Here is a 27,946-nt window from a genome sequence, read left to right on the forward strand (position 1 = left end):
GGAGTCGCAGTCCTTCAAAGGCAGGGAAAGCGCGCGCGCTCTCTCTCTCGCTCTCTCTCTCTCTCTCTCTCTCTTTCTCTTCTTTCCAGGTTGCTCTCTGAGAGCTCCGCAGGGGCCCATCGGCGTTTCCTGATCGTACGAATCGGAGAGGCAGTCAGATGGGGAGCAAACCGGAAGTGTAACATATGCGTATTCTATCTAGAGGTTAATTTTTTTTTTAAATAAAAGCACGCGTTCAGGAGCACAGAAGCGTCTTGGGGTTTTTTTTCTTCGTTTTCTGTAATTGTAATTCAATTTAGTTTAGAAAATAATACGAAAGTAACATGCAAGTATTTAGGGTTACAATATACACCTGGCATTCAACTATTGGAAAAATGGGTTGCTTGCAGAGCTGGCGATAGATTTATCGTTGGTATCGCTAGAGGCATTTGTTGCATGATGTCAGTGATGTGTATTCAACATTCATTTTAATTTCATCTGTTTTTGAAATGTCCATGCTGCCCTACAGAAACAAATTTTCTAAGCGTTACAATTACTGCGATTATTATACAACATAAACCCCGAGGAAGAGCATCTCTGGCTTTTGTTACTTTTCTGCCCTCCGCTAGTGTTAAAATCATACCTCCAAAAAGTTTTTATCTGCCGCAGATGTAATTTATTGGCTTGATATCTTTGTTGTGATTATGGCATGGGTACATAAAAGTCAACCAGGTAACTGTCAATCATTGACTGAAAATCCTAACCCTTTTGATGGAGGAAATCTAGCACAAGGCCACCGAATTAAGGATATAATCCATTGGTGAATGAAACTCACTGTTGCAAAAAAAGAGAAGAACCTGGCTGCTATTTATTTTAGCTTCCAAGATAGGGAGTTTTCCTGTAAAATCCATTGCAGCTTTCAAATAAGGTCCTCTAAATCACTTGTTTTTATGGATTTCTCGAAGTATCTAAATAGACTTGTTCTTCCAATTATGTATCTCAAAACAAGGTGTGGAAAGATGGAAATACATATTTGCCTACTACATTATCCCAAAACTAATTTGGACAGAATCTCAATTTATAACTGCTGTTGAAAGGCTGTCAAAATGCCTTTCTTCTGAGGATTCGATTTTCCCGCTGGGAGAGCTCCGGTGCAAGGATACAGACAACTGCTTGAAAGCTGGATCTTTTTATTTTTCAGGAAAGATAGCAAGAAGTCTGCGTTCCTGGGCTAGCTACCTTGGTATGGTAAGTCCCTGATTTTTATACCTTTTTCTCCTTTTGTGTGTGAGTGCTTGTGTTTGTATTTCTTAATGTTTTAAATTCTGTCAGGGGTTGTCTTCATTTCCGCCGGAGGGTAAACTCCGCGGGGTGCGGAAGGCAAACTTTGCGGGGTGGTTTGATTGGATTATCGGTTTCGTCCTAATCTCTTAGCTTAATGGTTTCTTGTTGTGACTGCGAGACTTGAACCTGATCAATCAGCAGATGTGGGTTCGAGCAAGGAAGAAGATCTGGCATTGAGATTCGAGCCTGCATTATTAAGTGACTTAGAGGGGAGTCAAGTAGAGGGAGAGGAGTTGGATTTGAGAGATGAACCTGATTTATTGGAAGATTCAGAGGCCACTCTTTCCCCTGAACCTACTTCCCTAATTAAACCTCAGGTGTTAACTGTTAATCAGGAAAGTGTGTCGGAGGTTTCAAGCGGAGATGAAACTGCCGGATGCTGGCTGGATACCAGAACTAGGAGAAGATTGAGACATCAATCTCAATTAGAAAAGAGACGTCCAGCAAAGGATTAATTAATGAGACTGACACGCCCTCTCTTAGAGGATATAAGAGAGCGCATGACTTTGTAATATTTGCTGGAAACAAAGTGAGTTTTGCCTTGGAAAGATTTGCATCTGATTACTGTGTTGTGATTTACGAACTATACAGAATTGCCGGACAGATTCTAGGAGGATTGCCAAAGGACTGTGATAACAGAGCAACTGAATCTTCTGTCTCTGGTTTTGTAAAGTATTTGAACTATATAACTTGAAGTTTCATCTGTGGATACAGGTGGGACAGAACATTATTGTTTCCAGCCAAACTAAACCATCTTAAACCAAGATGGACCCAACCCAATTGAAGCAACTGGTGGAGCAACAACAACAACAAATTGACCAACTCTTACAGAACAACCAGGTTCTGCAACACCAGGCAACACAGTTGGTAAATCATCTTTCACAACTACAGGCCCCTGTTCCTCCCCCAGTTCCTCCCCTTAAGAAATGCCCAGTATCTGTGCCAGATAAATTCTCGGGACAGACTGATATGTTCCCGGCATTTATGGGACAATGCCAATTATTTATGTCCTTGAGGCATGAAGATTTTCCGGATGACCGGGGTAAGGTGGGGCTTATTATTAGCCTCTTATCAGGTCCGGCTGCTAGATGGGCTACTCCTCTGCTGATACAAGATAGCCCTTTACTAACTGACTACCAGGGTTTCCAGCAGCAATTACGGGTCATTTTTCAGAATCCCATTAAAAGCCAAACTGTGGCCAGACGCTTGAAGGACAGTCGTCAGGGGAAACGTCCTTTGCAAGAATTCATTGCGGAGTTTCATTTGCTCTGCATGGACTCTACTTGGAATGAGTCAGCCCACAAGGATGCCTTTCAGGAGGGCTTGGCTGATGACATCCAGGATGAGCTGGTGCATGCAGAGCGGGCTCTAACCCTGGATGCCTTGGTCATACAATGTCTACGTATTGACGCCCGGCTTCATCAACGCAAAAGCAAACAACCAGTTCCGGAACCGCCCTCTCACGGCCGCAACCTCCAGTACAACCCGCGCCCTTGGTATCCCGGAATACTGTGACCAGGACCGAGGAGCCAATGGAGTTGGGTGCACTCCGCCCGCAGTTGACGGCGCAGGAACACTCGCGAAGGTTCCAGGGAGGTTTGTGCCTTTATTGTGGGGGACCGGGACATTTTGCCAGTTCTTGTAAATGGAGGGGGACACGAAGACCAGTGCCAGAATCGAATCCTGGGCCGTCGGGAAACGGGGTGGGCCCGACCTCGGGGAAACCTTAGGTCGGGCACGTATCTCCCCACCACCCAAAGTGGCTGAGGTGAACCCTGGCCCTCCCCGGCATCTACTGTTGGACACGCAGGTTTTCCTACAGTCCCGGAAGGAGGGGATTCCTGCAGTTGCGTTGGTGGACTCAGGGGCTACAACTAGTTTTATGGACCGGGCCTTCGCAACTCACTTTGATGTCCCTTTGGTTGCTGTGGAACCACCCATCAAGGTGGAAACCATTGACGGGCGTGAGCTTTGCTACCCAACCGTTGCGTTTGGTTATTGGAGACCACGAGGGGGCAATTAACTTCTATATCACCTCGGACCTTCATCTCCCTTTGGTTCTCGGCGTGTCCTGGCTACGATTGCACGATCCTTTGGTGGCTTGGGCGCAGAACGTCATTTCCTTCCCAAGTCTCCAGTGCGTGGATCATCTGAGACATATCTGCGCTGGTCAGGACATCGCCGCCCCCGCTGTTTCCATACCACCGGAGCTATCGGACTTCTCCGACGTTTTCAGCGAGAAGGAGGCGGATCAGTTACCACCGCATCGAGCCTATGACTGTCCCGTGGACCTTCTACCTGATGCTCCACTGCCCAAGAGGCAATTATATTCCATGTCTGAGCCTGAATTGACTGCTCTTCGAGAGTTTCTGGATAAGAACTTGGCCCGGGGATTTATCAGACCATCGTCGTCTCCTCTTTCTGCTCCCGTTCTTTTTGTGAAAAAGAAGACGGAGTTACGTTTGTGCTGTGACTACCGCCGGTTGAACGCCATCACGGTGAGAAATAGTTATCCCTTGCCGCTCATTCCAGAGTTGATGGAACGGTTGAGGGAGGCCACTGTGTTCACCAAGCTCGATCTTTGAGGGGCCTACAACCTGGTGCGGATGCGCAAGGGGGATGAGTGGAAGACGGCGTTTGGCACCCGATACGGACATTTTGAATACACCGTAATGCCGTTTGGGTTGACCAACGCTCCCGCGGTTTTCCAGCACTTAATGAATGATATTTTACGGGACATGCTGGATCGATTCGTGGTGGTGTACCTGGACGACATTTTGATCTACTCTCGGTCCAGGGATAGCCACCTTCGCCAAGTCCGTCAGGTATTACAACGTCTTCGGGAGCATAAACTCTATGCGAAGCTGGAGAAATGCCTCTTTTTCCAGACTTCCGTAGAGTTCTTGGGACACATCATCTCTCCCGAGAGCATTGCCATGGACCCGAGGAAAGTTGAGGCCTTGTGTAGTTGGGAACCCCCTCGTCGAGTAAAGGACGTGCAACGTCTCTTGGGGTTCGCTAATTACTACAGGACCTTCACCCTGGACTTTGCCAAGCTGATGGATCCCGTCACCCAGTTCCTTCGCAAGAAGGTCCTGTTCCAGTGGGGGCCCCCGCAGCAATGGGCTTTTGAGGCTCTAAAGAAAGCCTTCGTTGCCGAACCGATATTGAGGCAACCTGATCCGAATCGTCCATTTGTGGTCGAGACAGATGCCCCCAACGTAGCTATTGGGGCGGTGTTGCTACAAGCCCCAACGGATGGCGCAACTTTTTTCCCGTGCGTATATTATTCAAGGAAGCTTACAACTTCTGAGCGCAATTATACCATTTGGGAAAAGGAGTTGCTGGCCATCAAGGCTGCGTTCGAGACCTGGAGACATCATCTGGAGGGGGCTCGACACAAGATGGAGGTTCGGACGGATCACCGTAACCTGGAACATTTGTCCACTGCCAAGAAGTTGAACCAACGATAGATTCGGTGGTCGTTGTTCTTCGCGAGGTTCAACTTTTCAGTCACATACGTTCCCAGTGGACAAAATCGGAGGGTGGATGCCCTATCTCGTAAACCCGAGTACCATAGTTCTGAGGACCCTCTTCCTCCACGTACGGTTCTGCCACCGGAAGCTTTGGCTGTTATTCAGGACCCGGTGGATTTGAGGGCTCGAGTAAGAGAGGTGCAGCGCATAGACACTTGGTCACAACAAAGAATGGGGGAAATTAGACCTGACTCCCCATGGACTCTAGAGGAGGGCTTGCTATGGCATCGAGGACTATTGTATGTACCCACCAGGACGCTTAGAGCCCTCATCATGACTCGATGTCATGACAATTCTGCTGCTGGCCATTTTGGCTTCTTAAAACTCTTCACCTCGTCACACGGACTTTTTGGTGGCCGCGAGTCCGACATGACGTTTTTTCTTACGTCGCCTCTTGTATTACGTGTCGACAAGCGAAGGCCGCGTCGGGTGCGCCTCCTGGACTCCTTCAACCACTGCCGACTCCGAGTAGACCATGGGGGGCGATCTCCATGGACTTTTTGACGCACTTACCCTCGTCATCGGGGTATACGACGGTGCTCGTGGTGATTGACATGCTCACCAAGATGGCTCATTTTATCCCTTGTCGGAAGTTGCCATCGGCCCGTACTACTGCCCAGTTATTTCTGCAGCATGTTTTCCGTTTACATGGTCTGCCGGACAGGGTGGTTTCAGATCGCGGTGTCCAGTTTACCGCTCAGTTTTGGAAAAACCTCATGACGGCATTACAAGTGCAGGTGTGTTTGGCGTCGGCGCACCATCCGGAGACTGATGGCGGGACTGAGAAAGTTATTGGCATCCTCACTCAATATCTGAGATGTTTTGTCAACCATCGGCAGAACGATTGGGTGACTTACCTCCCTTTGGCGGAGTTTGCCTTTAACAATTCGCACCATACATCTACTCGCGTAACGCTGTTTTATGCGAACGTGGGCTACCATCCACGATTTTTCCCGTTGTCAATTGTGGACTCCCCGGTCCCAGAAACGCGAGAATTTCTCGAGGAGTTGCAGTCGGTTCACCGATTAGTGGCGCAACAACTGGAACGGGCGAAGGAGGACTACAAACGGTTTGCGGATCGTTCACGTCGGGCGACGCCTCCGCTAGCTGTGGGTGACAAGGTGTGGTTATCCACAAAGCACCTTCGGGTCAATCGCCCGATTAAGAAGTTGGACCACCGCTTCATTGGTCCATTCCCTATTGAGGCGGTCATTAATCCCGCCGTGTATCGACTCACCCTGCCGCGCTCCATGCGCATTCATCCTGTATTCCACCATTCCCTTCTGGTTCCTGACTCCCCATCGTGTACACTCCGTTCTCCCGAAGGTGCGACTTCTCCATCAGTACCCAGCGATGAGACTGCCGCTGATGATATGATTGTCAGCGTTCAGGATTCTCACTGGTTGAAAGGACGCTTTCAGTACCTTGTCGGGAGGATGGCAGATGGCGTGGAGGTTCTCTCTTGGGTGGATGCTTCCATGGTTCGTGCTTCGGACCTTATCCGGAGGTTCCATGAACACTTTCCGTCGAAACCGCATCCAGCTCGTCAGACTCGGGGGAAGGGCCCTGCGGTGAGGGATAGTGACTCCGAGACTTGAACCTGATCAATCAGCAGATGTGGGTTCGAGCGAGGAAGAAGATCTGGAACTGAGATTCGAGCCTGCATTATTAAGTGACTTAGAGGGGAGTCAAGTAGAGGGAGAGGAGTTGGATTTGAGAGATGAACCTGATTTATTGGAAGATTCAGAGGCCACTCTCTCCCCTGAACCAACTTCCCTAATTAAACCTCAGGTGTTAACTGTTAATCAGGAAAGTGTGTCGGAGGTTTCAAGCGGAGATGAAACTGCCGGATGCTGGCTGGATACCAGAACTAGGAGAAGATTGAGACGTCAATCTCAATTAGAAAAGAGACGTCCAGCAAAGGATTAATTAATGAGACTGACACGCCCTCTCTTAGAGGATATAAGGGAGCGCATGACTTTGTAATATTTGCTGGAAACAAAGTGAGTTTTGCCTTGGAAAGATTTGCATCTGATTACTGCGTTGTGATTTACGAACTATACAGAATTGCCGGACAGATTCTAGGAGGATTGCCAAAGGACTGTGATAACAGAGCAACTGAATCTTCTGTCTCTGGTTTTGTAAAGTATTTGAACTATATAACTTGAAGTTTCATCTGTGGATACAGGTGGGACAGAACAGTTTCTTATATTTGTTTTGTGGCAATCTCCTGTCTGTCTCCTTTGCAATATATTTTGTGTCTTTTGTCTGTTTGTTTTGCTGATTTGGCATGTCTTGTGTTTGTAAGGGTTTTGTTTTCTTGTTTCCCTAGTTTTCTTAATTAGTTGGGCTTTTGTCTAAGGGGCTTCTTTAATACCTTTTGATTTCTTTTCCTATGCAAGTTTGTTTTATGGCTGGCTTGATGTTCCCTTTGGGCTTTTCCTGCTTGGGTGACACCACTGTCCTTGTGAAGTTCCCTTTCCACCCTGCAAAGTTATGTGTTTAAGCAATAGTGTTCTGTATTCTTTTGGTCTGCCTTTGATCATATCAATCATATTGCAATCCTGATGACAGATCTGTAGGCCTTGAATGAGGTCTTAGTAGAAGTCAGGTCATTTAATAGAAGAATGTCCATTATAAATAACATCCCCTAAGTTTAGCAACCTGGACTTACCTATTCACAGTATTTTGAAATTTGGTTATATGGAGAGGATAAACTCCAATTTTTAAGAGCTCATGAGGAGATCTTGGAAATTATATGCCTGTAAGCTTAACATCTGTTAAGATAGTGAAGTGCTATTAAAGATAAAGTGTCAGAGGCCTTGTTGAAAGATGTTCAACATAGCTTTTGTAAGTGTAGGTATTTTGAAAATGTTGATAAAAATGTGGATGGCAGTAGACATCTACTTAGATTTTCAAAAAGGCCTTTGATAAAGTCCCTTCTCAAAGACTTCTCAGTAAATTCAACAGTCATAGAATAAAATGGCAGATCTCCTTGTGGAAAAACAATTGACTAAAAAATAAACAGGTGTAAATAGACATCTCTCACAATGAAGGAATATAATTTACTGTGATCCCCGGGGGTTCTATTATCACTTTTAAGTATTTATAAATTATCTGTAATTGGACATGACTAGTGGAATAGCTAAGTTTATCTCAGAAATTTTCTTCTGGTTTTCAACAAAACTGGTGCATTTAACTACTGTGACGGTCGTTTAACAATCACTGCACAAAAAGGTTGCAAAATTAGGTGGTGACCCACTGTATGACCATTATGAAAATACAACTATAATGGGCAGGCTCCAGTATGATCATAAATTGAGAACTATGTGTAATTAAGTTTTGGGATTCAGTGCCACAAGATGTGGTGCTGGCTACCAGCTTGGCTGATTTCAAACAGGTGTGGGGTCAATTCAGGGAAATTGTGGGAATCAATTGCTGTTAGCTTGGATGGTAGTCAAACTGCCGCTGAAGAAGCTACTTGGATAAGCAGCAAAATGTTTTGAGCCAACAGGGAAAGAAGTCCAAGTGCTATGATTCAACTTCCAGACAATTCTATCTGGATGAATGAAAATCTTCATTAATAATTCTGGTGGCAGTTGATGGGATCTTATCTGTCTCCTGAAGGGATTTTTTTTTCCTGGCTTTTGTCCTGCTTAGGTGCCTGCTTAATTTTAGGTATGCAGCTTCATCCTAGTCTCAAACTATCAGGATGCCAAAATATGGCCAGATCTCAGTATTAAGATCAATAGATTAGTACAGCATACTATCAACTTGTTCAGTTTCAAGCAATAGGGTACTTCTGCTTAGCAAAAAAATCAGCATAACTTTTTATGGGCAGATTATTGTCTATTTCAGATGGAATTTAAAGCAGGGAGAAAACTGTACATTGCCTATGGGGACTTATCCTCTGGCCTGCTGGGAACCCCATCCAAGTTTACTTTATTTTAAAAAGTTTTAGTTAAAAAAAATCAAACGAGACTGATGGATGCCAAAAAAAAGGGTGCGAATTGGATTCTAGCACAGAGGAACATGAAAACTAGGTTACTTAAGAAGTCCTTTCACTGATTATTAGGTGTCTTGCTCTCAAAATAGCTATCTAAGAGTAGAAGACAGTTATTTTTCATTCCTTCTGTTATAGAATTTCTTTATGTTTTTTTTTATTTTGCTTATGCTTGTTCAATAACTTTTAAGTAGGGAGCATTCCTGAGTGAGTTCATATTTTGTTGCAGGCATCAAAATGGTTTTTAAAAACTCCTTTAAATCATTAAATCAGCTTAAGCCATTTAAACAATTAAGATTAAATGCAAAACTACCAGAGATCTTGCAAGATTGGGCTTTGGGATGTTAACCGAAGCCTCAGCTGGGTTCTGTTTTCCCATCACTAATCTATATGTATATATAAATACTACTCACGCATCATCACAAAATCTCCAGAACCGTAAAGCCTACAAACTTGAAATTTGGCACATATGTTCCTCTTGGCTTCTAGGTGCTCACTAGGAAAGGATTTTTTGAAATTACCATCAGAGCATTAGTATTTCATATATTATTATTAACATGCTCTGATGCTAAGGAATTCTACTCCCCCTCCCCACCTGAAAAGAAATCTGTTCCAAATGCAAAACACAAGTAGAGAAGTTTCTGTTTTAGTTTCACAACAGCAACCAGCTTTAGTACAGAACAGTTGAGCTAAACCATGCCAGGCTCCTTGCTGTCTCTGCCTTGCTCACACAGCAAATACTGTTTCAGTTTCCAAGCAACCCTCAACCCAACAACCCTCTCTCACACACTGACAGGATGCTAGCCAGATGAATATCGATGAATGCTGGTAGGCAGAGGCACAATTTTTCCCCTTTTTTTCCTCCCCAAAAACTAAGCCCGATTACATAATTTCGTAATGAAGCACGGGTAGAGAGCTAGTGACCAAGTAAGTCATGCTGAAGCAAGGGAGGCAACTTTCATTTGTTTATTTCTGCAGAAATAGAGAATCTCATACTTGGGACAGGAGTCTAAATCAACCCTAGCTCCAAGTAAAACCTAGCTCAGATCTTTATACAAAATGTTTCTCTGTCATTTTACAATGTGTCATTATATGTAATTTCTTACACAAAGTTGGTGTTTATATTTGGTTGATTACATTTGTTCTGTTTGGTACAAGATTACATTTGCTGTAATGTAGAAGATAGTGAAATTTTCTCAATCCTATTATCGTCAAGAGTTTTCTGCTGCATGACTGTAGTTTCTCAGCTTCGCAAAGAAGCTGACAAAGAAAAGGGTAACTTAAGACAGCCTGGTGGGTAATTTAACCAGTGCTAATATTTCTATATAATTTTATCAATTCCTGGATAACTTGGTGTTCAAAACATTATTTGAGACATTTTCTTATGAATGGGATTTTTCTCATAAAAGTGATAACTTTTATCAAGGATTTAAAGGGACTTTAAAGGATTCCATTATTTTTATATTCTTCATCATTTTATGTTCTTAAGCTGCCATCAGGCTATTGGGGGACTCTTTTTAAATCCCTGATATTGTTTTATATGTTGGACTTAACTTCCATTTAGGGGCACAGTAGACCCCAACCAACCAATGACCACCTTATTTCTTCACTGCAGGTCTTTAAAAATGAATCGCTTAAACTTGCCTTTCCCAAATAGGTAATTAATTGCTGTCACATTCATCACATTTGACATCTGGCTGAATTTCCAAATCATACATATTGCTAAGCCCAGTTTGTTGAATAAGCCTCCAAGAGTCGGCTTCAGAAAACACAGTAAAATATTAGTCTATGATTTACAAACCACAATATTATGTTCATGCAACTTAACTAAGCCAAAATAAAACAAACCACATTATCACACACTGCAGTATACAGAATCCAGGTTTTATTGCTGGAAAGTGGTTATTAAATATATTTTTACAACATATACAAATCGTAACTATAAATAGCACAACTTTGCTGATCAAGCAAAATGTTTGTAAGCTGTCTACTTTGAAATATACTATGTAGAGAAAGCAGGATGAAATTTAATAAAACAAGGGACATGTTATTATTTTATTTATTCGCATCCATCTCTATTCCTCTAAAAGTTCTTACTGAATTTCTTGATATATGAGTTACAGAACTGAACAAAGTACCGCATGTCACTGTTTTGTCACTGTTATCAAGTTATGGCTCCATTTATTTTAATAGTACTTTTTTTTTAATAAAATTTTATTGATTTTTTGAAAACAAACAAACCAAACATAAAACATAAAAAATCTTTTTTGAAAGCAGCTTGATCCCGGGTTACATCTCTTCGTACAGACACAAATTCAAGTTCATGCTCATTTTTATATATCATTCCATATCTTATTACCATTCTACATTTTCTATATAGCTTCTCCCCTCTTTTTTTTTTTTAAGGTTTTTTAATGTTTTTATTAGCAAATCCGAGAGGACAACAACAGAAATCAGGTTAATGTCCTGTGTTGCATTATTTTATATGTCCCGGAAAAACAGTAAAGCCGCAGCTACTATGTCATTGTTCCAATCTCTTCAAAATCTAAACGAACATTAAAGTACCACCAGATATGTTAATATGTACTAAATCACTTTTTTTAACTTTTAAAAAAGGACAGTGGTTATATTTCAAAACAATATAGTGAAAAACTATCAAACACTTCATTGTAACACTATGTTCCGTAATACTTGCTTCTCATATATCTTAAAATCACAAGTACATTTGTGAACCAATCAGTCTCCTCAAAGAAAACAACAGAAACTGCACGTTAAGGCTTCCAGTCGCCTGTTTTTTTTTTTTGGTTTTTTTGAAACAAATTTTATTAATTTTAAGGACAAACAAACCATCATTAACCATTGAATACATAGAACCTCTTTCCATTATAAATTTTACAAGTCGAATAAAACATTATTTTATACAAAATAATTCTATTTTACACCATTTCCATATGAACATATAAATATCTCTTAACAAATTTCTCATTATTTCTCTTTACTCTTATTCAATTTCATTATTATTATTATTTTTCCCTATATTTATCCAATTTATAGTTATCATCTTCATTTCTCTCTGACTTGGTTACCGTTATTCTCCTCCAACATTCCTCCAATGTTTTTTAATTCTCACCCAGACATAAACACACAAACACAAAAACATAAAACTTCTTTTTAGAAAGTAGCTTGGCCCCAGATTACCTCTCTCTATATGGACTTCAATTAAATTCGTGCTCATCTTATATACCATTACCTATCTTATTTACCATTCTATATCTTCTATATAGCTTCTCCCCGCTTTTCACTCTTCTTAATTCTATTTTATTTAATTCATTTTAATTTAAGTCATTATGCTTGTATCTTTTGTCCATTCTTTCCAAATTATCCATTTATCTCATTCCCTATAGTAAGAAAAAAAGGATTTCTCCTGAAATCACTAATCAGAGTATGATGCCTTTCTATCGTCCCCCTAAGTTAACATTTAAAATAACGCCTAGTACCCAATCTAATTCTGCTTAATACATTCTACCTACTAACTTTTAAAAAGAAGAAAAAATAATAAATTCAAAGTGATTAAATACATAATTAGATAATAAATCTAAATATTAAGTCTTGTAACATTCCAATTATCTATTTCAAAGACAAATGCTACAATAATAAGTTTATAATAACATCAACACAATAGTCAATTAAACTCTTTAATTAAACTCAATATTTTAAACATTCCCTTTAATATTTTGTTAAATTTTAAAGTCTACCATTACTAAACATTTCAATATTTTAATCTTTTATTAATTCTTATAACATTCTATTTTTCTATTTCTAATACAAATACTACAATACCATCTTATGTACCTTGCAGAATCTTCTTTTTTAAAGAAATTATACATTACCCTTTGTCCCTAAAAAAAAAATCCTTTTTTCCCATCTTGTTTCATACCTTTGTGGCTTTCCCCCCCCTTTTCCCTTCCTTTTTTATCCCACCTGATCTTTTTATCCTCCCCTCTCATAACCTCTGCCTTGTTAGCTTCCCCTCTCTGTTGTATTCCTTTTTTCTTTTGTTTTCTAACATTGTGTTGTTTTTGCATCTTATTTTTCTCTTTCTTGGGTGTTTTTTTAAGTCTTAAGTCCTTCATTTTCCTTCTTCTCTTTCTCCTTTCTTTCTTAATTAAACTTTTGGATTCATTAAAGATGGCATCTTCTTCTTCCGCTTTCTCCATCTGTTGTTGTGTTTGCTGATAAATAGCAAGTGCCATTTCTAAAAAAAGAAAGGCTTCTTTCACAGCATCCTTGCCTTCTTTCTTTATTTTTCCATATTCCTTTCTAAGTTCATCAACAGGTAAAGCCATTATAAATCTTTTCTTTTTTTTTCTTCCTTCTCCTTAAAACAACCAAGATGTTTCAAAAGTTAGAACAGTTTCCCAAAGTCCCAGAGTCATCAATCAGTTCAAACAAAGCACAAAGTTCTCACTTTCTCTTCCTGGGGTAATATCAATAAAAGGAAAAGCAAGGTCCAATCTATATTTTAAAGCCTTGTTGCAGTTAATTTCTAGTCTCAAAATCTTCAAGGCATCTCCTCCAACAAGATCTTAATATATATTTTTTGTCCTCTCCCTTCCCACTTATAACAAGGAGCCAAATTTTTACCTTCTACAAAAAGACAGGTTTCTCAATATCCATTTGTTGATTCCATAGGGAAGGAGAGTAAACTTTCCCTTTCAGCACCTCAAATTTGCCGCTTGAAATTCTCCTCTGGAAACAAAGTATCATTCAAAAAATCATAGTTTTCAGGATGTTAGGTGTATCTTAAAGTCCTGGGTCAGCCAAGAAAAAACTTTCTCTTCAAAACTTTCTCCCTCTTCCTCCTGCACAGTCTTACCCAGCTGCCGGCTTCTTTGTGGCGGCCATTACAGACCGCCGCTTCACCGCCTTGAGAAAAGGGGGTTTTGCCGGCTGGGGAAGGGGTCTGCAACACCCCCCCAAACCCCTCTCCGGATCCCCCTGTCTTCGGCTGCCTCTGCGGGGCAGCCTTAGCCTCCAGACCCGTTGGGATCGGAGGCACCAAGACGGCTAGCGCCGCAGGGATCGCGCAGTATCGCGAATCCCTGCCGCTTCCGAAGCCGACAAACCGGAAGTTCAGCTTCTCCCCTCTTTTAACTTTCTTAATTTTATTTTATTTATTTCATCTCAATTCAGATCATTATACTTATATTCTTTGTCCTGTTTCAGCTGTCTATTATCTTTTCTCATTAAACAAAATTTCTCCTGTAATCACTGATTGGAGTATGACGCCTTTATATCTTTCCCCTAAATTTATAACACTTAATATAATACATAACTTCCATTCGGATTCTGCTTAGTACATTCTAAAGCTACACACTATATTTTAAAAAGAGAAAAAATTATAAATATATAATATAATTAGAACAACAATCCATACCAGTTCAATTCTATCATTAATATTAATTTTCATTTAAATCTTAAACATTTTACACATTACTTTTCAAATGGGTATCATGCTTCTATGGGAACACTTATAAACTTTCCATAATTACTTCCTCCCCACTTCACTTATATTTTAAAACATTGTGTCATTAAAATGTCCCCATTCCTTCCTAATTCAATTCTCTCATTTATTTCATTTCATTTATTTTGTTCACAAAAGTTTCACTGAATTACACTGAGTATTTTATCCCACTTTTTAATCATATGTTGTTTCCAATTTTTCTAACATTATTTCTAATACAAATATGACAATACAATCTTATGTACCTTTGCAGAATCGCTTTTTCAATTAAATTTTTACCCATTATCTCTGAATAAGTCCTGTTTCTTTACATCTTGCTCCACATCTTTGTAGCTTCTCTTCCCTTCCTTCCTCCCTTGCTTCTTCTCTCTGCCCTTTTTACCCACTTGTCTCTCCACCTCCATTTCCCTCTTCTGTGTTCTCCTTTTCTGTTGCTTTCTAACATTATATCCACTTTTCACCTTATTTTTCCCTTTTGTGGTTGTTTTTTTAGATCTTAAATTCTCCATTCTCTTTCCCCCCTCCCTTTCTTTCCCAAGTAAAGTTACTTGTTCATTAAAGATGGCTTCTTCTTTGTCCCAATCTTCTTGTTGCGCAGTCTTGTAGTTTCTCGTAGGTACAGATCGCCATTTCTAAAAATTGAAAAATGGAGCCAAGAGAGCCCTTCCCTTCTTGTTCCTCTTCTTTATATTTTTTAAATTCCATTTTCAGTTCATCCACAAGTGATGCCATTGGAAAAAAAAATTTAAACAACCACCTGAGTGTTTTTAATCATTCAAATATAATTTCCAGAAGTCCCAAAGTCACCAAGCAATCCAAATACACACAAGCTCTTTCTTTTAACACTTTCTTATTTTTTCACTTTCTCTTTCTGGGGTTACTATTTAGTTACAAAATTCCAGTTAAAATGTCTTTTAGAAGTCTTGTTAAGATTTAACTTTAGATGCTTTGAATTCCAGGCAGCCTCCTCCTTCCAGATCTTATTCTTATTCTTTTCCTCTCCCTTCCCACTTACAGCAAAGAAAAAAATTTTTTTAGTGTTCAGAAATCTTTATTGTCCCCTTGGCATTTATTTTTCCAGTTTAATTACCTGTTGATGCCAAAGCGGATTTTGCCGATTTCTCATTCATCTCTGTTCGCTGTCAATGTAAGGAAGGAGAGTGAAAAAAAAACAAAAAACTTTCCCTTTCCATTTTCATTTGCTGCTTCCGAATCCTCTTTGGGAGCGATGTATCTTTTTTGAAATTTAAATTCCAGGATACCTAGTCGTTGCTTCTTATCCCGGTCAGCCAAAACTTTCACTTCTTAACTTCCTCCTGCACTTTCTTTTCTGGATGAGTGCTTCTTTGAGGTGGCCATTTCTGACTGCCGCTCTTACCGCCTTCGGGAAAGGGAGTTTAGCCAGCTGAGGAGGAAAGATGCGGCTTTCCTCGACCCTGCTGGAATCTCCCCCCTCTTGACCACCTCTACGGGGTGGCTTAGCCCCAAAGCCAGTTGGCTCGGGGTGCTCCAGTGGTGAGCCCAGGCAGAAACCACGCACGATCGCGGATTCCTGCCTGCTGCCGAAGCCCTGCAAACCGGAAGCTATATTATTTTAATAGTACTTTAATACCTCTTCATATACTCTGAAATAATTGTCACTGAAGTATATTCATTTGCAAATATATAATGTTACATCTGCTCAATATCCCCCACAGTGTTTTTTATCATTATGCTTCTATTCTGATTTTCACAGGTGGCACACATGGAACCCCTATCAATCCTAAAAGGTATCTGGGTTGAATGTAAATAGGAAATGCTATGGCCATAACTTTGGGCGCCAGTTGTAAATCCACTGCTCAGCACTGCCATAACTGCGAATGGATGCTGAACTCACTATTGTATGTCAAGGGCAATCTGTAACTGGCTATGCAGGCATTATGATATATGATAATATTTATACATCCCAAACCCAAACCTTCTTTTGAAACTCTGCATCTTCTAACCTCCATCCAATGACAGTGCAAGCTTCCAACATGCTCACCCTGTGTAAGACTCATTCCCATTCAGAAAGCAGGAAAAGATGAGGCATTTCATAATTCAAACAGCAAATCTTAAAAGAGTCTTTAGAGGCAAATGCTTATTAAGATAATTTACAATTGTGGCATAAAGTTAATTCCTATGAATATCGTTTATAGTTAAACCCTCACCAACATTTAAACCATAAATCCAAAAAGCAGGGTAAACTGGATTTGCTGCATTGATTTCAAACTTGTGTAAGCACGTTTCTTGATCATTGAGAGAATAAAAAGAAACACTTTTTGTTGGAAAGTCAAGGAAAACTCCGACCCGCAAAGGTTTATCTACGACGTCAATGTTGTTTGCTTGCCCGTTGTGCCATGCTGAGATATGTTGAACAATGCATTCAATGCACCAGGATAATTCATTCCTCCCTAGTCGGTCTCTTCTGCCAATGTCCCCACTGGCAACACCAATGGCCCATCGAGAAGATTCCTCAGTGTTTATTTCCCAGTAATGGCGGCCTTCAGAGAAACTCTGAGAACCCAGCACCTGACTGCTGCAGAATCTCTTAGTGGAATGTTTATATTCTTTGCGAGTACGAGACACTCTCACTTTCCTTTTATTGCCTGTGAGCTCAAGACTGCAACCAAGAGTTTCATCGTCAAATGTTATAATGGACATCCCTAAGTGAAGTAAAATTAAAAACATTCAGATCTCTAGCAGCCTTAAATCAAGGAGATATGTTCACAGTTCAAAACCCATTTTCTCTACCTGCAACCCTTTTGCCTTAAGTCTGGATAATGCAGCTTACTTTGACCAGTGAGTTGAAATTTATTTATTTATTGGTTGATTGATTGACCAAATTGGGCCAAGTAAATACATAAAATAATAACACAACATGCATTAAACTAGTTTATAGGAGATTAAAACTTATAAAAAATTGTTATAAAAGTCCACATAATTTTGAAAAACATACCACTGCTATGTGCTACATAACCAAATAAATTATTGCCCAAGACCTCTGAAAACTAACCTCATTTTGTTTTATTAACACTAGTACATTTATTTAATAGATATATATCATTCTTTCTAAAAAAAGCAAAATAGAACGTGCTCTTAAATGGAATATAAATTATCCGTTTCAGAAAAAAAAAACTAGTTTGAAATACCAATTCAACAGCTGGTTTTCAAATTATTTTTGAAAGAGAAAGTTTGTATGTTTCATCTATAGATCTCAATATTACTCTTTTGTCTGTGCAGCAATATACATACTTACACTGAGAAAATCTACTCGAAATCATTGGCAATTCTCTATCCCTAGGAGATGGTGCTGCTGATGAAGAGCTGCTTGCTTCCTGGATGGAATCATTCCTTGGGACTGTAAAAAATCATTCAATTTTTTTGCAATGTTTTGCAACTCATAGTAACTTAAATATAGGTAGACAACATGCTGCCCATGGTCATTGCCCTAGGCATGGGTGACAGTTCTGTCCTATTTCCTGCTAAGTGTCTGTCTCTAGTATCATTTTAATTTCCAAGAACAGCACTCAGTATCACATGGATCCCAGAGACAGCCTTAGAAATTTAAAAAAACAACACTTTTTTGCCTTTTAATGAGTGATGATCAGTGATGATGAACCTTTTAGACTTGGTGTCAAAAAATTCAGAAAATGCTCACCTTGACTCTGTTGGGATGTTTCACACACACACACACAAACACCCACCCACCCACACCCCACCCTGGACAAAAGAAGCCTCTGGACCTTCTCACCTCTGGACTCTCTAGAACAGGGGTCGCCAACCTTTTGGACCTCAGGGACCACCAAACTCATAATTTTAGATCCCAGGGACCACTAACCAGTTCTGTGGGCATGGCCTAATTTGTGGGTATGGCTTGGTGATCATATGAATCGCTGGGCATGGCTTGTATGTAAATATTATAAATATTTATATAAATATTGATTTTTTTTTATAAAAAAGAGCAACTTTTACCCAAAATCAGGCAAAGCAGGCAGGCAGACAGACTGGTTAGCTCAGTCTGTCACATAACATTTGCTTACAAGCTAACTCATAAAATTTGCTAGCAAGCAAACTCACAAAATTAACTCATAACACACCATGCATGTAAATATTGAATTTTTTATAAAAAAGAGCAACTTTTACCCAAAATCAGGCAAAGCAGGCAGATTGAGTTGCTCACAGAATCATTCAGTGATCTATCTATCTGCCATCGGCTAGCTCAGTCTCTCAAATTTGCTTGCCGTGAGTCTGCACTGAATTTGCTTGGAAGTAAACCTTCAGTCCTAAGGGAGGTTCAGCTGTGAAGATCTAAAGACTAGCTAGAAAGCAAGAAATCCAACCATTTCCTGCTTCCTAGCTAATCTAAATCTCCCGGCACAGCAGAACATATGATGGTCAGAAAAAGGAAAAATAGCAATTTACCAGGCAAGTTTACCGGGTAAGGAGTGGGCGGGGAGGGTTCCCATGGGCCATGTGGGCGGCGCAGCCTTGTGTTTCTGTGCAGCCTGGATTTGTGGGGGTGCTCTGGGGGTGAGATTTCTCTGCGGCCCACCAAAATTTTCTCACGGCCCACCGGTTGACGACCGCTGCTCTAGAAGACACGCATCTTCTGGAGCCTCAGAAAATTTTGCAAGAATTATTGTGCAATTTTCAGATGCCTCAGGGGCTGTGCAAGAGTAAGGTCTTCTAGCACAACTTTCAGAGGATCTAGACTAGAGGCCTGATGTGTCACCGTTAATGTCACCTGTGACACTGGTGTCATACATTTGACATCACTGATCTAGATAATGTTTTTTTATCCAATTGGGAGGCCAGTTGTACAGGTCCCAACTGGGGAACCCAGTGATGGGTTCCAGGGTATCACAACTGGAGAAATCCCCAAAGGATTGTTTAGAGTAATAAATGACAGTCAAGCAGATAATGATAAGAGTCCTAGATCAGTATAAGCCCAATGCTCCCAAGCCAGCCACAAGTACTCACAATATTTCTCCCTCTCATATAAACCATGTAACAATCAGGAGATGACCAAACAAGTGATTAAGAATACTATTATTATTTTATTCCACAATGATACTTATGCTAAGCATATTGATTCCTGTATATTAATCCCATGTTATTCCTATGATTGTGATTTGAGCTAATTAACGTGCACAAATTTGTACTTTATAATAATTTGTACTCTTTAAAAAAAGAGCTAACAAGTGTTTGTGTTTTGTTCAATCAAATCAGGGATGTCAGAACATCAGAACAACATGGATAAGCAATGGAATGTGGAAAATGATTTCCTAGTGGAATAATTAATATGATCTCCTTCAAAATTAATTAAAGTTAATAAAACTACCTACAGGAATCACTGGAAAGGAACATTCCTTCTGCTCCATCATCTGTAGCTTCACTATTGTTGCTGGTTCCTGGAAAAGGTTCTATTACAGTAAAAAAAAAAATCCAGGCTGTTAGTTACTGACACTAGGAATCGGCGTGGCAGAACACAGGTAGCTGCTTATGCTTCAGCTTCAATCTCAGCTTAAGAAGGAGACCTCCCTGATCCATTTTGGGAGGTTCCCATATCACTTTGATCAGTCCTTCATTTCAGAGAAACGCCATTTTGACAGGAAATGGGATCATCCATAGGACGTATTCAGTTCAAACTGAATGAGGGAGCTAATGGCTGTCCACAGGTTGCATAAGAACCACACCCATTATCCACAGCCAATGGCAAGGAATGAAGGGACTTGTGATTCATTAGCATCCAGAGCCACTTATTCTACCTAAACAAAGAGTTTTGGAGATACAGCTACTATTGCTTAAGGAGACAGATTCACGTCTAGACTTGGCAGCTGCTAATTCCTATTGCAAGGATAAGATATTGAAAAGCATTCAGGAAAAAAGAAGGCATCCTGCAATGACGATTTGTCTCACTGGAATTCCCCAAACTGAGTACAGAATATAGGCCAGGACCTCCATACGCTATAAAGTCTACAGCTGGCAATCGGATCAAACATGGTCTGACCTTTCACTGAGCAATTGAAATTTAAATACACTCTTCCCCATAGGATATATTTCTTTGAAATATTACAATTTTTTTAAAAAAAGCTTGCATAACATAATAGAAGGTACTATTCATTGTTAAACAGCAAAGCCCTTTTATTTATAAAGTTTCTAGCACCTACAGTAACAATGTCCCAAAGGGGCTTTTTCAAGAGGCAACTGGACTTTCTGGTTTTTCTTTGAAGACGTTTCTTACCGACTCTCTAAAAGATTGCAAATGACCAGCTGTCTGCAAGGAGTATAAATCCTTCTGTTCCCCACCATCCAGTCAGAGCAGAAGATTCTTGGATGAGAAGTGAAATGTCTTCAGAGAAAAACCAAGAAAGCCCAGTTGCCTCTTGAAAAAGCACCTTTGGGACAACCATGACCTGGATGACTGAGAATCTCCATAGACATCTATAGTAATAATCAACTCGACCGTAAAGAGAAGCAAAACTCTGCTGAAGTGATTCCATGTCCATCTTACCAGTTAGTTCAGCATATTTATAAAGCTCGAAAAAGTGCCTGCCAAACAACAGACAACACACTTTAGGGATGCTTATGGGTCAGGTCACTTAAAGCAAAAGGTAATAATAATATGGATATAAAGGATCAGAAGAAGGAACAAAATAAGATTCAATAACCAAAAGTAAAAACAGTAGTATGTTCAAAGGCTTGCAAAAATGATGTATAAGGACTCCTGCCTTGGGCAGGGGGTTGGACTAGAAGACCTCCAAGGGTCCCTTCCAGCCGTGTGATTTTATTTCCATCATGCCCTATTTATTCGCTACCCAGGAGAATTTGGTAGCTACAGAACACCAGTCATGGTAAGATCTGATCCAACCACACCATCTTTCTCATGTTTAGCATCAGATTAGAATAACCATGCCAGACCATAGTGGTTTTATTTCCCTAGTGATATTCAAAGCCTTATAATAAGTCAGCACATGTTTACTCTTAATGTAAGAGGGCAATGAAAATTCCACCAACTCTGAGATGGCTGCGCTGGGAAATTCCTCAAAATTGCTGCTTCCAGCTGTCTCCTTAACTCTTCAACAGCACTGGCAATATCGCTGATCTTCTGAATGGGATCACCAATATAAGCTGCTTGCCCTGATGACGTTTTCTAACAATTAAGAAATAAATCAAGAATTAAACAAGGCACCAGCAACATTTCAATAAATATTTCTATCAATTCTGTAATTAGAATCTGAATAATAGAACTTTTTTTTTCTTCCCAGTGTTTCCCTGCGAGCAGAGAATCTGTTGGTTTGGCTTTTGTTTTTTTGGACCAAGTGTTGATCCATTGGTTGTGACAGGAACTGACAGACTGGCTTGTCACCAGAATCCAATGTTGTGGGCTGAGAGAGAGTGACTGATCCAAGTCACCCAGTCAACGTTGCACCCAAAACTCACAGTCTCCTGGTTTCTAGCCTTACGCTATAATCACTAGACTAAATTCTAGCCTTATGCTTTAACCACTGCCCTAACCAACTGATAATAGAGCATATGAGAGAGAGAAAATGAAATTAATTTTCAAGAAGATGGAAGTTCTGTAGACAAGGAAAAGATTTTGAGTTTCAACCATGTTTTAGATGGAGTTGCACTCCTAGTGTGAGCAGCTTTACAGTTTGGGAGTATTGCTTGAATGTCACACCTGCTAGTTAGGTTTGCAGATTATGAGTATTGTAAACCTTTGGTAGGAAATGTACCAACTCCAGTCTTCCCTCAGTTGGTTGGACAGTGACAGTTGGAACTGATCTTGATCACCCCTATTGGCATCATTATGGAGCTACCCATAAAAATGTCTGCTAAAGTAGCCTCAGAATAAAGTAGAACTAGATCATCTGATCATACTTCCTTGTCTGATCTATCTGGGAAGGCTGATATCAGTCTTGAAGTCTGTACAAATCTTCCAAGGCCATTCTCACATACCATTATATGTGATCACAATTTGGGTCTTGGTGTCCTGCAATCATTGTCATTTATAACCTTCATTTCTGGCTTCTAGCAAGTCAATGAGGAAGCCAGCAGGAGGTCAAAAATCCAATCATGACATCATGCCTAATAACCATATAGGGTTCACCTAAGGACAGCATTTGGGACTGCCTGAATTGCCATGTCAATTCTTGCAGCATGGAGAAAATGAGATTTTAATACTGTATTTTTTGCATATACTCAGAAGTAAGCAAAAGAAAAAAAAAGAGGAGAAGCAGCACTGGTAACAGCCTGTGATCTATAGTATAGAGCAGGGGTCCCCAACCACCGGTCCGCGGACCGATACCGGTCCGCGGAACAACTCCTACCGGGCCGCTGGCTTGCTGGGCGCCGCCATCTTTTTGATTAAAAAGTGCTTCCAGTGAGCTTTTCCGGGTAGAAAGCTCACCGGAAGCACGTTTTCATCAAAAAGATGGCGGCGCCTGCTCGGTGAGCTTTTCCGGGTAGAAAGCCAATTCTACCCGGAAAAGCTCACCGAGCGCTGGCGCCACCATCTTTTTGATGAAAAGTGCTTCCGGTGACCTCACCGGAAGCACTTTTCATCAAAAAAGATGGCGGCGCCAGCTGATCGTACCGGGCGCGGCGCCCAGCTGATGCCGGTACCGGGCCACGGCGTAAAAAAGGTTGGGGATCACTGGTATAGAGTATTCAGAACTCTGGGTAGGGCTGGAGGGAAAAAAACCCCTAGATTACTATACTGAGGAGCCAACCCAATACTGTATACTATATACTTCTTTACATATATACTTCTTTACATACATGTATCTATTGTTTGAAATCATGACATCTGTGCTGTCCCAGCCAGTCTATGGGAATTGGATAGTTACTTAGGAATTATGAGCTGTCCCCTTAAGGGAATGCATCATGGTAAATGTAGTTAAAGGTATCCTGGGAAATGTAGTTCATGTCATTTGGCCACATCTGTAATCCTGATTGGTCACTAAATTGACCCTCCAGGGGTTGGGGGAGTTTTTCCTCACTTTGCCTGAATTCTCTAACTCATGGCAGCTGCTTTCTATCGCTATGAAATGGGTTAGGAGATAACCAACTTTTACTACAAGGCAGATATGCAAAGGATTGGTCATTAAAGAAGAACTTTGTCACAAATGTGAATTATGAGGATACCTGATGAACCAATAAATGTACTTTGTTATGGATGTCTTGTTGAGTTTATCTATCTGCACAGTTTAAAAATCCATTACTGTGCAGAAGACAAAAAAGTAAAAGATGGTTATCTCCTAACCCATCTCATATCGATAGAAAGCAGCTGCCATGAGTTAGAGAATTAAGGCACAGTGAGGAAAAACTCCCCCAACCTGTCGAGGGTCAAATTAGTGACCAATCAGAATTACAGATGTGGCCACATGACATGAACTACATTTCCCAGGATACCTTTAACTACATTTACCATGATGCATTCCCTTAAGGGGACAGCTCATAATTCATTAGTAACTATCCAATTCCCATAGACTGGCTGGAACAGCACAACATCTCTGTCCATTAACAGCAGTCAGAATGCCTTCCAAATTATATTTTTAGGATCATCAAATTTAATAACTAAAAACCAACCTATTCTGCAACGGAAGGTCCACCAAAGCACATTAGCACCCCATTCCTACTCTTGTTTGTTCAGAAATAGTTCTAGGACTTACAGTGTTTTAAATATGTTTACAGTTTTGTAAGATGAGCGACCATGTAAATAGGATACATTAATAAATAAAATAGATATTCATGGTACCGTTAATGCAATGATTTACCTTAACTTCTTCAAATTTCTTCTGCAAATCCAAAATGTTGTGATTTTTTCCATTGAGCTGCTTGTCAGTGGAGTCTGTTATTTGTTGAGCCACTTTCCATTCTTCTTCAATGATCCTTAGCACCACTTCCTCTTGATCACAAATGCACTTTTTCATAAAACTGAAGGCTTCTGAAATAGAGCTTCTGGTTTGAAGTATATAATCCTAAAATCAGAAAAGAGACTGTTGCGGATGAAAGATCTCTATACAGAAATCTGAAAGTTTTCAATGTTTAATTTCCCCCCCTTTACAATTCCATCAGAAAGCTTCAACAGTTTGAGAGCTAAACCAGCTCCTCTCACAATCCAGTATTCTCATCACTGCTTAAAAGTAAGTAGTACTTTTTTTGGATCGAACTCCAAATTGACTCAAACTCAGCTCTTGCTGACTTCACAATCACATCTAGGAAGTTTCTGGGCACACACTTCTTCCAGAAATGGTTTCAATTTCTAGTCTGTTGCGACAGTTTTCTACCCATGTACTAACTAGGCCCAGCCCCTGCTGATTTTTCTGAGATCAGCCAAGAACAAGTAGGTGGCTTCAGCTGGCAACACTGGCTCTTTGTATCTTGCTTTTGGAAAAGTAAAACCAGGCCGCTCACAACTGTCTCCTTTCTTTTAATGACTGCTCTTCCAGGAAATGCAGAAAAAGCAGTTCAGAAAATGCCAAAGGGAATAAATTAGTAACAGAAAGAGAAACAGAAATAAATACTGGGCAATGTCCAGCCAGAGTGTTTGCACTCTTTCAACTAGCCTGAGCCTCTCTGGGTCCATTTTTCAAGCATGTTCTGAATACTGGGGGGAAGGCCTTGTTTAGTGCTACATTGATCTCACTGCTCTGCAAGACAGCCTCCCACTTATGATGAAGCACAGGATCTGGGCAACTCCTCAGTGCCATCAGGGCTGTTTTTTTCTGGAGGGCAACCTTTAGTGTCAACTAGAAGTTGACTCCTCTGAGAGCCTGGGTTTCTTCTGTGAATGTCTGGTAGATCTGGGGACACATACCCTTCAAGTCAACTAACTATTCTTGGGTCTACGTTGAACAGGTGGCCTTGATACACATCCATCTGCCAACCCCACAGGTAGTTCCCTATTACCCATTGCATATGCCTGAAGACAAGCTTGCCTGTCTTCTTTTGTTTTTGTTCCAGGATCTCCTTCTGATAGTCCTGGGTAGTTCAGAATGTTTTAGAGGGGGGATTGTGGGTCAGACACCTCTTGAATAGCCTTCCTTCACCTCTCCTTCATATATGGAGGAACAGAAGGCCAGTATTCTCTCGCAAGCAGTGACTTGAGCAGGTACAGCTTCATTGCTCCCAGAACGGGAGCTCATCCCAAGATGTTGTGAACATCACTCGAGTAGTTCCCATGTTAGCATTTCAGCCAACAGCTGGTCAATATAGTCATCCATATTCACCATGCTGCAGATGGATATACCTAGTCCTAAAGTGTCTCTAATTGGAAAGTTCAGAGTGGATCAGTTGCAACCGGAACTCAGCCTGAAAAATCCTTTGCTTTTGTCAGGCCTTAACCATCTCATTTACACACTCACACAGCTCTGACACAATGAGAAACGGTTTATCACACCTACTCCACACCTGATGCAGGGCTTTGTGCCACTGACCCTCTGCCATTAGCCCTAACCGTTGATTATAACAGATCCGGTGGTAATCTACTGTCTCATAAAAAATAATTTGCCTTCTATTCTATTATAGTACAGACACTGCAGAAATGGTCACACAAATGTTGCAGAATGTAACGACTTATGGCAAAAATGCTGAAAATGTTCTACTGATTCTGGGATTCTAAATCAAATATAACTTTTAAGAAAACAAGGCACACTGTACAATTTTCACACATATATCCAGTTAAATTATTTGGATCCCTCAAAGCTTAAATACTTCATTGCATCGTAAATAAGTCTCTTTAAAGGGGCCCAAATCAAATACAGTTTTGACTTCAAAGCCATGAAAGAAGAAATAAACAATTGAAAAAAAGCTGGAAGCAAGTAACTGGTTCGGGAACAGAGGACAAACGGGAGAAACCAGTTATTTGCTTTTTGATTATTGGTTTACTAAGGAAGAAGGCTTTCCAACATACTTCAGGGGTCATCAATGCAGAAGATCCCAGGTTCGAATTTTAGCCCTGAATAGGACATCCAGAGCAGCCCCTGGGAGTTGTATGTGTGCCTCTAGGTCCCACCAAAGGAGCCACAAACTGCCTCTTTCCAGAAGTAGGATAGCTAGAGAGGATGGAAGCAGTTTTCCATCTTGAAAGAGAAAGGCTAGAGAAGGCTACTTAGATTTAGGCTTAAACTTTAGAGTTTAGACAATACTAAGACTCCAAGGCTCATGCTGGCTAATGCAACAAAATGAGGTTAATCCAACGAGTAACCCTTCCTTTATCCAAAAATGTCCATCCTATCAATGGCAAGCTGTTTCCTTACAGTGCATCTGTGTATACATGGGTATACATCAGTGGTGGGATTCAAATTTTTTTACTACTGATTCTGTGGGCGTGGCTTGGTGGGCATGGTGTGGCTTGGTGGGCGTGGCTTGGTGGGCATAGCAGGGGAAAAGGATTACCGTAAAATTCCCATTCCCACCCCACTCCTGGGTGAAGGTTACTGCAAAATCCTATTCCTTCCCCACCCCACTAACCTGCTTTCCAGCTCCTTTCTCCTGTGCAGGGCAACAAAAGAAAAGCCAGCCAATCAGCTGGGACTCAATGGGAGGCCGAGAATAGATGGGGGCGGGGCCAGTCAGAGGTGGCATTTGCAGGTTCTCCAAGCTACTCAAAATTTCCGCTACCGGTTCTCCAGAACTGGTCAGAACCTGCTGAGTACCACCTCTGATACACAGAATTAAAATGTGTGCAGAGGTGTAATAACTCTTTCCCAACCAATCTAAATCTGCATTTCATGCTGCAGTTAAGAAGGAAGAGACTGACTTGCCTTAGAAGCTCAGAATAACACTGATAGGACCGAAAGCCAGCCAGCTGGTCAACAACCCCTGAAGAATCAAGGCTAGACCCCGATCTTAGACACGCCAAGAGTCCGTTCCTTCTCACCTGAAAACCGCGTGCGGCAAGGGGGAAGTCCCGCTCCGCCAGACACGAGGTTCCCGTGGGAAGCGGGTCGCTGGAGGCTAAGCAGTTATACTTTTCCAGGATCGAGTTCAGCAAGACGGTGCGCTCGGGCAACTTGTAGCCCACACGGCGCTTGCAGATGGGACACTCGCTGTTTCGGGGCTGGCCCTCCACCCATTTTCGGATGCAGCCCAGGCAGAAGCTGTGGCCGCACTCCACCGTGGCCGGGTTGCTGAGCAGATCCAGGCAGATGGAGCACTGCAGGTCCTCCGCCGTCAGCCACACGGGCATCGGCGCCTGGACAGCAGAAGCCATAGCTATATCCTCCGCTGACTGTGTCCCAGAGTTTATTCACGCCGCACTGGCCACGCCAGCTGGACGGCTTTTCCCGGAGGGCGGAGCGCTGCGAGAAACAAAACAGAAACCGGCGGCTCAGGCGGAAGTCACCCCGACTGGCTCCAAAGAGAACCGAAACGACGCGGATCGCGTTATTCTTCTCCCTCCTGCGACGCTGTTTTGCGTGCTCATTTAATAGCGAGTAAAACTATTGTTGTCGCCGAGATGGAAGAAAAGACCCTTCCATCCATGCCTGCCTGCCTTCTGGCCAGTTTTTAACTCCTGACAACTACCTG

The 27,946-nt window shown here is 41.3% G+C and overlaps 1 protein-coding gene and 1 long non-coding RNA gene across 3 annotated transcripts; one reads left to right on the forward strand and one right to left on the reverse strand.

Moving 5' to 3' along the window:
• The first annotated feature begins 19 nt into the window (after positions 1-19).
• LOC148132238 (uncharacterized) lies at positions 20-19,747 on the forward strand. The gene is made up of 4 exons (XR_015747758.1): positions 20-204; positions 1,181-1,227; positions 17,709-17,825; positions 19,637-19,747. It is a non-coding gene; the product is annotated as an uncharacterized LOC148132238 (long non-coding RNA).
• On the reverse strand, positions 16,457-27,798 carry RNF135 (ring finger protein 135). Of its 2 annotated transcripts, XM_087956168.1 has the most exons (6): positions 27,297-27,795; positions 24,190-24,393; positions 21,425-21,560; positions 19,753-19,830; positions 17,664-17,765; positions 16,457-17,070 (listed from the first exon to the last, which is right to left on the reverse strand). In XM_087956168.1, the coding sequence occupies exons 1-6, from the start codon at positions 27,627-27,629 to the stop codon at positions 16,538-16,540; spliced, it is 1,386 nt and encodes a 461-aa protein (XP_087812294.1). In that variant the 5' UTR covers positions 27,630-27,795; the 3' UTR covers positions 16,457-16,537. The 2 variants fall into 2 exon arrangements, with proteins under 2 accessions (XP_087812294.1, XP_087812295.1); XM_087956169.1 differs by lacking the exon at positions 19,753-19,830 and having other exon boundaries at positions 27,297-27,798.
• Positions 27,799-27,946: the final 148 nt, after the last annotated feature.

The sequence above is a fragment of the Notechis scutatus genome, chromosome 2, assembly GCF_049901735.1.
Source record: "Notechis scutatus isolate UNSWTSFEM ecotype Mainland chromosome 2, rNotScu1.2, whole genome shotgun sequence".
Classification (NCBI taxonomy): domain Eukaryota; kingdom Metazoa; phylum Chordata; class Lepidosauria; order Squamata; family Elapidae; genus Notechis; species Notechis scutatus.